General features: G+C 50.8%; 1 protein-coding gene across 2 annotated transcripts in view; it reads right to left on the minus strand.

Annotated features, from left to right (window-relative positions):
* The window catches only part of CNNM3 (cyclin and CBS domain divalent metal cation transport mediator 3), a 30,332-nt gene extending 15,146 nt beyond the window's left edge, over positions 1-15,186 (minus strand). For both annotated transcript variants that reach the window (XR_014528654.1, XM_083514222.1), the window contains exons 1-4: positions 13,656-15,186; positions 6,771-6,914; positions 5,145-5,297; positions 3,550-3,719 (exon numbers count right to left, since the gene is read on the minus strand). Coding sequence is in view for 1 of the 2 variants with exons in the window: in XM_083514222.1 (XP_083370348.1) it covers positions 3,550-3,719; positions 5,145-5,297; positions 6,771-6,914; positions 13,656-15,147 (1,959 nt within the window). In the remaining variant the exon portion in view is untranslated. The remainder of the gene's footprint in view (positions 1-3,549; positions 3,720-5,144; positions 5,298-6,770; positions 6,915-13,655) is intronic.

Here is a 15,186-nt window from a genome sequence, read left to right on the forward strand (position 1 = left end):
AACCAAGGCGTGCTTTCCCACAGAAAGTAATGTAAAACAGATTAATCCATTCCAGACGATGGAAAAGCAACCCCTAAAACAGCAATTTCACATGAATTTTACTATCTAACGAGGCCATTAATCCATAAAATGAAAGCAATAGACCAGGCTGCAATCTACTACCCAGTATAAAAACCCTTACTGCATTGGCGGCGCCAGCATCCTGCCCACGCCGTCCTGCGCCCGGTGAGCCAATGCTGCAGCAGTCACTTCTGGGGCTGAGCTGCTTGGCGTGCTCTGGGGCCCGGAGTGGCGGCTGCACAGGGTGACACCCAGTACCAGGGGAAGGGGGTGGGTGGCACAGCCTTTGATGCTGCAGCGACGGCAGAGGTCTACAAACAGCCTACTTTACCAAACTTTTTGGATTATGAACACTTCAAACCCAGAAATGAGTGCTCCAGGTTGTGTTTTTTTGGGGGGGGGGAAGATTGAGAACGTACTCCGTTCGTGGTGCACTTCCGTTTTGTCGGCACGGCCTTGTCGCTCAGCGCCGGCCATGGCAGCGCCACCCAGAAGCACCCAGTGCCGGGGAAGATGGAGAGAGCGAGAGAGACGCCAGTTGCTGTCGGCCCGGGGAAAAGAGGAGCCCGTTCTTTACCCAAAACCCCGGGGAGCTGCTGCCGGTCCGTGTCAGCAACAGCGTGCTCGGTGGAGCTGCCAGGCTGACTCGTGAGCAAGTCCCTAAATGCAGCGCACCTCGGGGGAGAAGGAGGCCGAAGGCGCACCGATAATCTCTACTCCTGGGGAGTGCTGTGACGCTGCCACAGCCGGGGCTGAGCGGCAGAAGGCTGTGCCGACAAAATGGAACTGCACCCCAGAGTATGTTCGCAATCCCCCCCCAAAAAAAACGCAACGTGGAGCACTCATTTCCGGGTTTGAAGTGTTCGTAATCCAAAAAGTTCAGAAAGTAGGCTGTTCGTAGACCAAGGTACCACTGTATGTTACAGCACAGAAACAGAACCACCCCCACCACAGCCTCAGGAAGATTTGCCAGCGCCCCAGAAACAGCAGCAGCATCTCAGTCTATCCAAAGGCCTGGGGGGGGGGGAGGGTGAAAAGGAGTCAGCCCCAGGGAGAGCATTCCCACTGATAGGGAGCCAGAGCTATTTGGTACCATTTGTTCGGGTTAATAGCTAAGTCCTGGATGCCTTGGCAGAAAAGTGATGGAGATGTCCAGCAATACCCTGTGACCTTCCAATGAAGGGCAGTATACAAATAAATAAATGATGATGGAGGATGGCGGGGGCTGTCGGGAAGCCCAGGTATAAATCCTCCCTCCTGTGAGGCAGTGGTGAATCGTGCAGTGCTGAGGCTCATTGCAATGGCCCTGTGGAGAGTCTACTCCGACGATGGAAGATCCCTGCCAGAGCAGACCAAAGACCCATCTCGTCCATCCTTCTGTTCTCAGAGAGGTCGACCTCTGGGCAGAAGCCAGACACGAGAGCAACTGCGCTCCCTTGCGCTCCCCAGCTAGCGGTATGCAGAAGCCTTCCGTTTCCAGTGCGAGAGGCGGCCCACAGCTGTCATCTAGCAGCAGCCGTGGCTAGCCTTATCCTCCAAGAATTTGCCCCAAAGTGCAAGCCCCTCTGCTGGTCCATATAGACACATGCACTGCACCCACAGAGCAAAATTAGGATCAGCTGAGAGTCACAGAAAAATTTATTTTGCAAAACATATAAGCTTTAACAAAAGCTCTCCTGTCAGCTGCAGTGAAACCTTTAGATTTCATTAGAAACGCAAAGAAGTGGAACCATGAAAATGGTTAGTTGGAAGCAGGGAACAAAATAAAGGGTTCTGCCTCTGGCTGGATGTTCTGCTCATTCTCCAATTTCCTTTATGTTAATCAATCACAAGCAACTGCTATCACCTCATTCCTTGCAAGTGCAAGGCGACTCTCTCAATAAGTCTGGCAGGTCACCTCATGGCTTCTGCACAGAAAAAGAGAGTCGGGGACCTGAGTTTGCCCTCCGCTAGACTTCACTGCCGCTCTCCTGGGATGCTCACTGGGCAGCACGGGGGCTATTCACTCTCTCTTAGCCTAACCTACCTCACAGGGTGGTTGTGAGGGGAAAACTTGGGCTGGGGAGATCCATGTGTTCCCCACCTTGGTCTCCTTAGGGGAGGGGGGGGTAAGAGGATAGAGAATGCAAACAATATATTAAAAAATCACATGCCATTAGTATTTGTAAACAATGTTGTATGGCAGTAGTATCTGAAATGGTAGGTTGTAGACCAAGATGTTGCCACAGTGCTCCTGTGCATGAATTTCATCTTTACAACAGCCGTGTGAGGTAGGCTATGCTGGAGAAAAGAGGGAAGGACTGACCCAAGGTCACCTGTGGACTCACAGTGGATCCAGGGGTTGAACTAAGGCACCTCTAACTCTACTCTAAATAACTCTAAATAAAATTTATTATTATTGGGTAGCCAACTGTTCTTATTTTGATTTTAATCCGATTTCAAGCTGTATTTCAGTCGATTGCTGAATTTTATGTCTTAATATATTGTATATTTTGATGTTAGCTGCCCTAAGCCCGGTTATATTACCCCAATGCTGCACGCCAGGCTGACTCGAAGGGTAAAGCTTTCCCTTCCCCCCGACTTCATTGCATGCTCTACCTGCATTATTTCTGCCTGTCTCACAGCTGAACAGGCAGAGAGGTGCAGTGATGAGAATGCTGGACCAGGGCTGGGGTGATCTGGGTTAAAATCCTTGTGCAGCCATGAAATTTAATGGGTGACCTTGGGCCAGCTGCTTTGCCTAATCCACCAAGCAAAGTACAGTGGTGCCCCGCAAGACGAATGCCTCGCAAGACGGAAAACTTGCTAGACGAAAGGGTTTTTTGGTTTTGCGTTGCTTCGCTAGACAAATTTCCCTATGGGCTTGCTTTGCAAGACGAAAACGTCTTGCACTTTTTTTTTAAAGCCGCTTGAAGAGGCGCAGTTGCGACGGACCGCGCTTCGCAAGACGAAAAACATTGCAAGACGAAAAGACTCGCGGAACGAATTCTTTTTGTCTTGCGAGGCCCCACTGTAGTTGTGAAAATAAAAATGGGAGGAGAGGCAAGAACCATGAGCTCTTAGGAGGAAGGAGGGGATAAAACCTCTCTCTCTCTCCCCCCCCCCCCACTCTCTCTCTCTCTAGATATATACACATACATACCTAGTGGTACCTTGGTTCCCGAAGGGCTTGGCTCCTGTACAAATCGGCTCCTGAACACCGCAAACCTGGAAGCAAGCGTTCTGGTTTGCAAACGTTTTTTGGGAGCCAAACGTCCAATGTGGCTTCCAATTGAGTGCAGCCAATCGGAAGCCGAGCCTTGGTTTTCAAATGGTTCCAGAAGTCGAACAGATTTCCAGAACGGATTAAGTTCGACAACCAAGGTACCACTGTATAGTGTTCTTTTTATATATAACCCTACATTTGAGGATTGTGTGAAATAGGGCCAGTGCGGGGTATTGTAAGGGCCAGATGGGGACTTTGGGGGCCACATGTTTGAAGTGTGGTACCTGCAGGATGAGGATGAAGTAATTGACTGGCTGGTTGCGCTGGTACAGGTAATGCTCAGCAGCAAGGCGGTTGCTGTCATCAAACTTGACGTCCTGGTTGACACTGGGGTGTTTCAGCAGCTGCAACAGGACCTTCTCAGAGATTCGGGCTGGGCTGAAGAGATCCACCTCTGCAGGGAAGCGTGTGGAGGAGACAGAAAAGGTAGCACCAGCCAGTTCAGACTTAGAAATTTAGAAATCAAACAACAGTAAAAATAGGCAGAAAGAATAAAAGGAGAAACTTCACATTTAGGATTCAACATCAACAAAAGAAAGAACAAACTGCTTTACAAAAGACCCAGCATAGCAAACAATCATCTCATTAAATGCCTGAGAGAATAAAATTTTAACCTGGTGCCTTAAAGGTTAGAAGAATACAGAGCAGTCAAGTGTGTCTGGGGAGGTGCTGCCACCCAAAAGGCCCTATTCACTCACAGCAGCCCAATGGAGGTGGCGATGTGAGGCCACGCGGCCTCCGCTTTCTCCCCAAGTTGGGAGGAGAACAGGTGTCATACACGGCTCTTCCTCTCTTCCATTTTATCTTCACAACAACCCTGTAAGGCAGGTTAGGCTGAGAGACAATGACCCACTCAGCTTCATGGCCACGCAGGGGATTTGAACCCTAGTCTGACACTCTAACCACACTGGCTCTCATTCAGAACATTAGCTAGAACTTCCTTCATTCATGAACACTGGCCACGCCAGCTGGGGCTGATGAAAGTTGTAGTCCAACAACTAGCACTGCCCCTTGGTGGAATATGTTTGAATTTCAGCATGGCCTTGAAATGTATCAGTTTGAGGAAGAGACCCTTCAGTCTCCGGCTCTCGTCAGACAAGAGAGACGGTTAAATGAAGGATACAGCAATATAGTGTGTGGTCTTGCATCTGCAGAGGGGCTTTCGTTGCTGTGCTGTCCTTAGGGAGCATGAAAATCAAATCTCTCTCTTGGCTGCTGAAAGGGATGCTCAAGAACTTCTGTATTTGCAAATTCCCATACGGCATTCAGGGCGTGTGATTTTAGGGGGTGAAACTTAATTTCTTCAGTGAGAGGTCTTAAAAATATGTTTTTGGTTGTGAGGAATTCAAATCTGTTATTTTTGTGAATGGACAACATTTAGCTTGATAAGTTTACATCTAATGAAGAAGCACATAAACTGCTTTCCGAAAACCTTCTGAAAATGTCAGGTAATGGTAAATAATAACAAGAATAATCTGAATATATGCCATAACTGCAAGTACTTGGCAATCATTTTTAATGATTTCTATGCAATTTTACACACATTTTACTTACCAAGCAAAACAAAATTATATTAACATAACCAAAATATATTTTGAATTCCCAAGTTATGTTGGACTTTGAGCATCTCCCATCCTTGTAACACAGTTATCAGCCACTTAACTGGATTAAAAACACACATTTCAGAGGGAAAATAAACCTTGGAATAAGCATCCAAACCCAGTGTAGCCCCTTGAGCAGAGATGGTGGAAGGTGGTGGTGGTGGAGGGAGGGAAGGAACAAAAACTGCCAGACGGCAAGATCTCTTCCCTGCTCTTACCTCTGGATAAGAAGCGCTGCGTAGCCAGGAGTAACTGGGGAGAGATTTTCACCTTGTACTCATTGTCGGACACTTTGAACAAGGAGAAATCTTCTTTCCTGCGGTCCATCAAGGTCCCAAGTGCAGGCGGCTTCTTTTTCAATTTGTTCTCCCCTAGAGGGATGGGAGAGAAAGCCAAAAAAGACAACAGGAGGCAGAAGAATCAAGCCATCCATCCTTACTAGCACTGGTGGGTTCTCTTGTAAAACATGACGGTAGGGATTCAACAATTCTGCACAAGTACAGGAAAAAATGCAGAATACTTATGACTGCAGAACTGAGTTTCCTGGGAATCTTAGTTTTAATACCCCGCCCCTAAGTTTCTAACCCATGTTGTTCACATGTGTACAACTCCCCCCCCCCGGCGCCCATTATGATGCAGCCCAGAAAGTGAGCCTATTTTGTGTGAATTTGTATTTATTCAGGGTGGAAAATCTATGCAGTATTTATTCAGGGTGGAAAAGTTAGGATAGCTTGGTACAGATTTTTGATTTATTTATTTAGGCACACACACACACACACACACACACACACAGCCCTAGGTGTAAAGAGGAAATGAAAATCACTGATGCTCCAAGGAATAAAGATGTGTAGTCTGAGCACTAAACAAATTTCCTTGCCATTTTTTAGTAACTACCGCCAGTTGTCATTCCAGCTGCAACTACCTAAAAAGGGCAAGCAATGCACTGCACTCTGAGGGCGATCAGTTATCTCCAACACACCTGAATCTTTGATTCCATGGAATTCCCACTGCAGGAGTCCCCATGCTCAATGGCACCCCAGCCTGCTCCCTGCTTCTCCAAATACAAATCTCCCTGCAGGGCACACATCCATTTATTAGCAGTACAGAACTGCCATCTCCTGAGTGAAATACTTGTGACAGCAGCTACACACTGTCTCTGGTTCTGAGCTGAGGATCTGGGGCTTCCCTGCTTTTCTTCCCCCAGCTGTGAACAGACTTGCAGCAGAACCCGTTGGCTGAGTGAACGTCAGGGCACACATCAGTCATCACTTTCCTTTGCTCTCCTACATGAAAAGTTTATGTCAAATAGAAAACCTCTCCAACCGACAAAAGGGTGCAGGAGAACCTTTTCTAGTGCCAGTGTTTTAATTGCAATTGTTTTTAAATAAGTCAAGAGAAGCATCTAAAACTGTAATCCCCTTCTTGCAACTTGACCTGATGCAGCCCCCATTTTACCATCAGCTTTCTACTGCCTCATCCTCCCGCATGCATAAATAGGCCAAGCTATTTCCCAATTCTGGAGTAGGAAAAGGAATTTGTATAAATCCTACCCCACCAACTTAGTAGCTATATACGAGGACTATAAATGCAGCAAAATGAGGTGGTAAACTGCACCACTTCCAACACAGGTGAAAAATAACACTTCTGAATACTCCCCTTGTATCTTCCCCTGCCCACCTGAACCAGCAAATTAAGCAGCTACCACCACCTAGGATGCAAGTCCACTCCTTACAGGGGAAGGGAGGTTTAAAACATGTCTTTGCTAAACAAAAAGGGCAAGAGAGGGAGGGGGAGCGGAAGAAGAGAAGCCCCAAACAGGCCATACCTGCACGAAACCCACTTACTGTAGTCATCTGACTCATCCATGATCTCTGATTTTATTATCTCCTCAATGACATCTTCCAATGTCACCAAGCCCATGACTTCGTAGAAAGGGTCGCCTTCACCTTCATTGTTTACCTTCTGAACAATCGCCATGTGCGATTTACCTGGGAAAAAGGAACACGAAGGCACGGGGATTGGTAAAGAACAAGACCGTTAAGAAGAAGAAATGGGCAGAGCTTGCCACAAGACCCTCTTCATACACAAGATAAAAACAGATAGAGGAGAAGCATTGCAGACAAAAATATTCCTGCATCTGGTTCAAAACATAATGTGGTTTGTGCAGGCTTTGAGTGGCTAAGGTTCCCAGGCCCATCGGGCTGCATTTTTACCTGGACAGACCGAGCAACCACAGAAAATGCAGTCCTGGATTCCTGGCTGGGCAACAGTCTCCATCCTTGCCCATCTACTTTACCTCCAGCAACATCCAGCACCTCCTATTTCACATTCCTACCACTCAGCACCTGACAATTAAATGCGCAAATAGAATAATAGCATGGAAACAGGCGGCCCATGCACAATTGCACCAAACATTCCAAAGGCAGGCTCCTAGGTTTTCTGGCGCAGTACATGGAGGTACAGAAGCCTTTGCCAACCTGGTGCCCCCCAGATGTTCCGGCCTACAACACACATTTGGCACTTTCTGGCTGCAGCTGGTGGGTGCTGTGATCCAAAATATTTGGGAGGGCACCAGGTTGGCAAAGGGAAAGAACTATATTGATTTCCTCATGAAAAGAGCCCTACTGGATGAGATCAAAGGCCAATCTAGCATCCTGTTTCCACGGTGCCCAACCAGGCACCCCAATAGGAAGCCTGCTGCAAAGCAAGCAGTATGCAGAGGCAACCAGCCTCTGATGCTGGAGGTAGGGCACAGGGAGCGACGGGCAGTAGCCACAGATAGCTCTGTCCTCCATCAACTGAGCCACCAATTTGGGCTCAGTCTCTCCTGTGACGGAGACTTTGCTGTAGTGGTAGCCTGACTATGAAATACCCTCTCCATTTATTTATAGGCACTAACAGCCCACCTTCTGAATGTGGTCTGAGGGAGGGTATACTTGTTTAGTGCCTACTATGTCATCGTTTAAGCGCCAGGTGAAAACTTTTAATTTCCCCAAGCCTTTAGCATTTTGCAATCTCAGTCTCTTGGGAGTCTTGCTCTAAAGCTACTGCTGTTGACCCCACCGTTTCGCTTTTAGTGGATCATTAGATGTATCCTTGTTTTTGCTGTTTGCATTTCTTAAATACAGAGTGAACAATGCAAACCTCATCTCACTAGCTAAAACATATCCTCTAGCCCAGCCAATTGCTCTGATGACAGATTAGGAGAATATTGCACCCACAGACTGGCTCAGATCATAGGCTTCTCTGTGGAGGCTGCTGGCTCGCACCCAGACGAGGCTCCCGATAATAGCTGGGTTCAGCCAAGCAATGCAAAACAAGTGGAATGTCCCCCTGCTGGCTCCAAGGATCTCCTGCAGGGTCATTCACGTGAAGGCTCCAAACAGCCCATCTCTCTCTTCAATGAGCTTCTCAAGGTTTTTAGACCACGCCTGGCTCCCTGGAATTTGCCCCCATCTGCTAGTTCTGGCCATGTGCCACCTGGAGCGACCAGAGCCCTTTGCAGCATTAGAAGGTAGCTGTTTTCTTCCTTTGAAAACACTCTGAACTCCTTAAAGGCTGGCAATGTTACCTCCTACACCAAGGCTGCCTGCTTCTGGCCTTGTTTGAGGACAGGAGGGAGTCAAAGAGAGCGGCAGAACCCCGTTTTCCATCGGGGTTCCTCCAGCTTAGTGGAATGAACTCAAGAGAGAGCAGCTGCAGTGGCTAGGACTCCTGGTGCCCAAGGAGGAAAATCCCAACGGCACCCCATGTTAACATGGGGCACAATGCACTTGAAAGTTCTCCTGAGTGAGCACCAGTGAACTGAACAGGAGCTGTGCAAGAGCAGCAGGTGCAGCAGAAATTCCTACTGCAGGAATGGGGAACATTTTTCACCCCAGGGGTGGCATTTTCTCCTGGGCAACCTCCCAGGGGTGGGAGGAGCAAGAGGCCAAACAGTGGGCAGAGCCATAGATGTGGTTCTTTCCCATTCCAGCCACATAAAGACCAGAATTTTCTACACACCATTTATTCATCTAGACAAGCAAGCTCATTCTGCACTCGGAAGAATCCATCTTTTGGAATAGCAGCACCTATACTTTGGACTTCCCTGCCTATTGCCTTCACACAGGCGCCCTGGCAGTGCCCTTTTCAGTGCTTGCTTAAAACATTTTCCCTAGGCATTCCTACCCAGGCATGCAGAATACTGACATGTGGTTTAATCTCTTTTTAGCCAATTGTTAATTTTAACTACCTTTCAAAAGTTTGTATACCACTTCAAGGTTTTATTACAATCAAGTTGTATATAAATTTTGATAAACAAATAAATAGAGAGATATAAATCACAGCCCAAGGCCATGTTCAAGCCAGGAAAAAGACACAAGTGAGGGTGTGGCCTGGGGAAAGAGTTCCAAGGGCCAAACAGAGAGATCTGGACATCCATGCCTGGCCCCTGGGACTGAGATTTCCCACCTATCCTGGTGGGTTTTGCTTCCAGGGTCTGCTCTGCCACCCTCAAAGATGCCTGAACAGAAAAGGCAGAAGAGGCAACAGGGTTGAAACTGGCCACAGACTTCAACACCCCGAGAATGTTTGGGAGAGATGAAAGCAAGCACTTCTTCCTGCAGCACACAGTTAAACTACAGGAAGCAGTGATGGCCACCAAGTGGGTGACTTAGAGAAGATTAGACAAAGTAATGGAGGAGGATCAGGCTATCACTGGCTACTAGCCCTGATGGCTCTGCTCTGCCTCCACAGTAGGAGTCAGGCGCAGCACTGCTTCTGAACGCCAGTTGCTGGAACCCACAGGAGGCGAGGGGGCTTTTGTGCACAAGTCCTGTGCGAGGGTTTCCCATGAGCATCTCTTTGGCCACTGCAAAAACAGGATGCTGAACTTAGTAGGCCACTGGACTCATCCAGCAGGGTTTGTGACAATGACCACAACTAAGCGGTAGAAGAACAACTGCTTTGCAACCCAGAAGTCACCAGTTCAGTTCCGAGGGTCTCTTTAAAATGATATCCAGAAGCAGAGCTGGGAAAGGCCTTTACTCAATAGCCCTGAAAGCTGCCTGCCAGACTAGGCCACCGCTCCCCAACGTGACAATCACTGGGTGCTTTGGACTACAGCTCCCTTCATCCCCAGCAAGCACAGCCATGGCTTGGGCTGATAAGAGCTGTAGTCCATCTGGTGGCCACCAGGCCGGGGAAGGTTGGACAATGTTGTCGATGATTTATTGTGTCTCTCCCTTTCTCCTGTGTGCTACTCCTTGTTTATGTGCTACTAGAGCAGGATCAGACTCCCACCACTGTGGATTTCTAACTCCCAAAGCTGTGCTGGGACATGCAGTCTGCACCCCCACTTTCTGCTCCCTGTCCCTTTTTACTTGTGTGTCATGTCTCAACAATTGCAAAGCCTGTGGGCAGGGACTGACTTGTCCATAGGTTGCTCTGGGATCCTTATGGCTGAAGAGCTGGGTACAAATGCATGCGGAAAACCTTGCCCCCCACCAGATGTTGCTGAACTACAACTCCCATCAGCCCCAGCCATCATTAACAACGGTCAGGGCGATGCAGCTGGTAGTGCAACAGAATCTGAAGGGCCACAGTTCCCTCATTTCTGCTCTAAACAAATAAGCAAAATGAAAGGCAGCACAGAAAGGAGGCGATGGAGACGGAGCAGCCAATCTTGTTCCAAAGGTTGAGGTGAAAGGGGGCAAAGCTGTTCATTTTCGTCACATGCCAGGAGAAGGGGAAAGCAGCTTCTTAGTTGTAAGGACAACCAATCTGTGTGCATGAGAGGGGGAGGGAGGGCTGGATGTGTAAGATTCTTAGGAGGCTTATTCTCCCAGAATAAAATGGCCTGGGGCCTGCTTGGAAGTGGTAAGGCTGGAGAACTGAACCCGTGAACTTGGCTGCTCTGTTTCTCAGCAGGGCAAGCCAGATCCCTGCAGGTATGCAAAGGTCACGGGTGCCACCCAGCTATTCCTGCCAAATGCTTCAGGAGGGAGAAGGGCTAGGGGAGGAAAAGGAGATGAAGGCCTACTAGTTTAAAAACAAGAATATTTCTCTGCTCAAGGAAAGCCTACGCAGATACAACCTATGCTACAGGCACTCCAAGCAAGGAGGCCTGGACACAAGGGAAGCTTGTTGGTTTGGTCCCTTAAAGGTGCTCTGAATGCATATGCACAGAAAACCCTAAAACTCCTTGTGATTTTTCCTAGGGGAAGGGGTGGGGAGGAGAATGGGCAGCTGGGCACTGGAAGATGACTAGAGCACCGCTTGCTTTTAGAGAAGGGACATGCAGAGCACTTTTCAACAGTGGCATCCAACCCACTGCTGCCTTCCTTTCTGCTCTGGAGCAGGGAAAACCAGGAGCACCAGACCAGGTTCAAGGTTTTGATCCCATCACACAAGGCCCTTTACAGCTTGGAACCAGGTGACCTGAGAGACCGCCTCATTCCTTCTACACCCAGCAAGCCACTGCGTCCTGTGGGAATCCCTCTCCTTACTGTCCCTTAAGTATCTGAAGCCCACCCCACAGCAACCTGGAGTGGGGCTTTCAGTGGGGCTTCTCCTGCTTGGCAGAACACCATCCCTGTTGAGGTATGATCCCTGTTTACGGAAACAACTGAAGTGACATTATTGTTGCGACTAACTTTTCAAATCAGCCTTCTGAAAATAATGTTTTTAGGTCTCTACTTTGGGTCTTATTTGTATTGTTTTTAGACCTATCATTAGTTTTTGTACGATGGTGAGTTGCCTTGAAACTTAAATAAATTAGTACTTCCATAAATGAATAAAACAATAACAGCAGTTGGGTTTTTTCTTTGCCAATATGGCCCCGCAGAGCCAAGACTCCCCAAGCTCCTTTTCTGTGTAGCTGCCACACAACTCAAGAGTCTTCTTTTGCAGCCACCTTAGAACTGGAGCTGGGGCAGAGATTGCCACCCAACAGGATGGCATCCAGCCCCCTCTGCAGCTCTGAAGTTGGGAGGAAGACTGGCCTCTTGCCCTACCCACAGACCGCCATGGTGGAAGGGTAACCATGGAAACAGAGGGTGGTTCATTACACACTGGGCAACCACTAGCCTTGCTGCCTTTGAGGTGGTCAACCTATGTCTGGACTGTACCACTTCAGGTGGGAGATGACAAGATGGAATGCTCCTCCATAGAAGCATGGCAGGTTTGGACCTGGCTTCCTCCCAGATACACCTTTTTGTACTTGAAGAGCATTTTGCTGTGGTTGTTGGCGCTCTGCTGGTTCAGAGGAACAATCCATTATACGAGCCCTTTCAGAAGTGATATATTCCAGAGACAGTATTATACATCCACGATGCATATAGTAAGGTCAAGTTTCTTAAGTCAAAGAGTTTGTTCTGCTCAGCATCTAGAGGGCCTGTGCTTACCCAGAAAAGTTCTGAGTGCAGAATAGGTTCCTACACACTTAACTCCAGCAGGTTCAAGGCCTAGACAGCTGGAGACATTATTGCAGCCTCTCAGGTGACCGGAAAGGACTAGTTACTACTGAACTAGTAACATATCTACACTTATTTGCAGCCGTACCTTGGTTCTTGAATGAAATCCATTCCGTAAGTCCATTCAACTTCCGAAAACGTTTGGAAACCAAGGCGCAGCTTCCAGTTGGCTGTTTGGGTTCCAAAGCGCATTTGCAAACCGGAACACTCACTTCTGGGTTTGCAGCGTTCGGGAGCCAAAACGTTTGACTCACAAGGCGTTTGAGAGCCAAAGTATGATTGTTAAGCCAAATAGAGTTGTACCTTGTTTTTTTGGAAGCTGAATGTTCAATGGGGCTTCCACAGCTTACAATCGGCTGCAGGAGTTTCCTGCAGCCAATCAGAAGCCACGCTTTGGTTTCTGAACGTTTTGGAAGTCGAACAGGCTTCCAGAAAGGATTCTGTTCGACTTCCAAGGCATGACTGTACAGGAAAGCATAATAAAACCAAGTGGGGTGGGAGAAGAAGAAATGAGGTTCCTATGCATTAGCAGTGCCTGAAGTCGTATTTAAAACCCCTAGCTGTCCACGTCCATGAAGGAAAGCAGATGAAACCTCTACAGGGCTGCCACATGGTTGCCCCTGGCCATTACCTCAGTGTGTGTATTTGCTGGGATGCTGAGATTGGCTGCAACTTGGACACTACATGTATGCAGCAAAAAAACCAAACCTACAAAAGCCCCACTTGTCAGCTTATACCTGGCCTGCTCATGTGGCTCATAGAACAGCTGGAGCAAAGCTGAGGTACTTGGCACAGCTCTTGCTGTACTGCCTGACTCAGCCTCTGCCAACCTGGTGCCCTCCAGACATTTTGGATCAGCCCCAGCAAGCCAGGGGTGGTGGGAGTTGGTATGGGGAACCTGTGGTCCTCCAGATGAAGCTGCAATATTACCCCTCACCACTGGCCATGCTGACTGATGGACTCGAGTCCAACGGCATCTGGAGAGAAGCAGCTTTCCCATGTCTGTTCTAAGGAAACTGGGGCTTCACAGAAGATAGTTTGAAAACCAATTGTCTATTCTCCTGGCAATGACTCTCTAGAGAAGTTTCTCAACCTTGGGTCCCCAGCTGTTGTTGGACTACAACTCCCATCATCCCTAGCTAGCAGGATCAGTGGTCCGGGATGATGGGAGTTGTAGTCCAAGAACAGCTGGGGACCCAAGGTTGAGAAATAGGGCTCTAGAATCTTGGGCAGACCTTCCAAGTCAGTGGCCTAACTGAGGGGCATGTCTTTTACCTCGCTTGAACTCCTCCAGCACAGCGTCCAGCTTGGTGTCGTTGAAGACAAAGTGGAGTGGGTGATTGTAGAATTTGATGATGGTGCTGAGAGGGGTGCAGTCATCAGGATCCACCAGGGCCAGGTCCTTTACGTAGAGCATGTCCACCAGGTTGGTGCGCTCGTCCTCGTAGATGGGGATGCGGGTGTAGCCGCTCTGCATGATCGTCGACATGTTGTTGAAGTCCAGCACAGCGTTGGCATTGAGCATGAAGCACTCGTCCAGCGGCGTCAGCACATCCTCCACGGTCTTGTTGCGCAGGGCGCTCTTGCTGAACTCTTCCCGAACAAACTCATTGTAGGGGTCACTGTTGCGCACCATGTCCAGGATCTTCTCCCGCAGGAGGCAGGTGCTGGTGTCGTGCTGCAGGGCCAGTTCCAGCACCTTGCTCAGCGGCAGCGAGAGCGGGAAAGTGAGCAGCATGAAGAGCTGCGTGAGCCAGAGCCCGCGCGGCGCCAGTGAGAGCCCCCAGCGCGAGCTGAGGGCGAAGGGCAGCACCTCGGCCAGCAGGAAGACCAGCCCGGCGGCGCCCAGCACGGCCGGCGCCAGCATCCCCACCGCCTGGTAGAAGAGCACGGCCAGGGCGGCGTGCGCCACGCAGCCCAGCAGCAGCAGCGAGCACAGCACGAAGGCCCCGCGCTGGCGGAGCGGCTCCAGCGCCTTGCAGGCCTCGCGCTCCCGCTCCGAGCCGCAGTCGCGCAGCACGTACAGCTCGGCCGGCTCCAGCCACAGCGTGCTGAGCTGCAGCGTGCGCAGCAGGGCCAGCAGCGCCAGCAGCAGCGCCACCAGCGAGCCCAGCAGCCAGGCCGGCAGCCAGGGCGCCAGCGCCACGGCCGACACCCGCCCCGCGCCGCCGCCGCCGCCCTCCTCCTCCTCCGTCACCAGGATGGCGTCGCCCGGGGCGGCCCGAGCCCACGCCTGCCCGGGCCCCGCCGGGCTGCACAGCTGGAAGCGGCCGCCGGGGCCGCCGGGCGCCACCTGCACCGTCACCAGCGCCGCGTGCTCCCCCACGGCCCGCGCGCCCTCAGCCAGGACCTGGGGCGCCGCCCGGGGCAGCGGCGGCGGGGGCGGCGGGGAGGCGGCGGGGGCGCAGGGGGCCTCGGCCGGCACGAAGGCGCCCCAGGGCCAGCTGCGGTTGCTGAGGCCGGTGCCGTAGAGGCGCAGGCGGAGCGTGGCCCCCGGCGCGGCGCGGATCAGGCCCCCCGAGGCCCAGGCGGCCGAGGCGCCCTCCTCCAGCCGGAAGCCCATCACCCGCGCCCGCGGCGGCGGCGGCGGCGAGGCGGAGGAAGCGGTGGCCTGGGTGGCTGCGCGGGCCCGGAGCTCGCCCGCCGCGCCCCTCCGCCCCAGCGCGGCCCGCCCGCCCGGCGGCAGCAGCACCAGCAGCAGCAGAGGCAGCAGCAGGAGGAGCGGCGGCGGCGGCGGCCCCCCCGGCCCTCGGCCGCTGCCCACCATCGCCAGAGCCGCCGCAGCCGCAGCAGCAGCAGCGACAGG

The sequence above is a fragment of the Podarcis liolepis genome, assembly GCF_965112155.1.
Source record: "Podarcis liolepis genome assembly, chromosome: 7".
Classification (NCBI taxonomy): domain Eukaryota; kingdom Metazoa; phylum Chordata; class Lepidosauria; order Squamata; family Lacertidae; genus Podarcis; species Podarcis liolepis.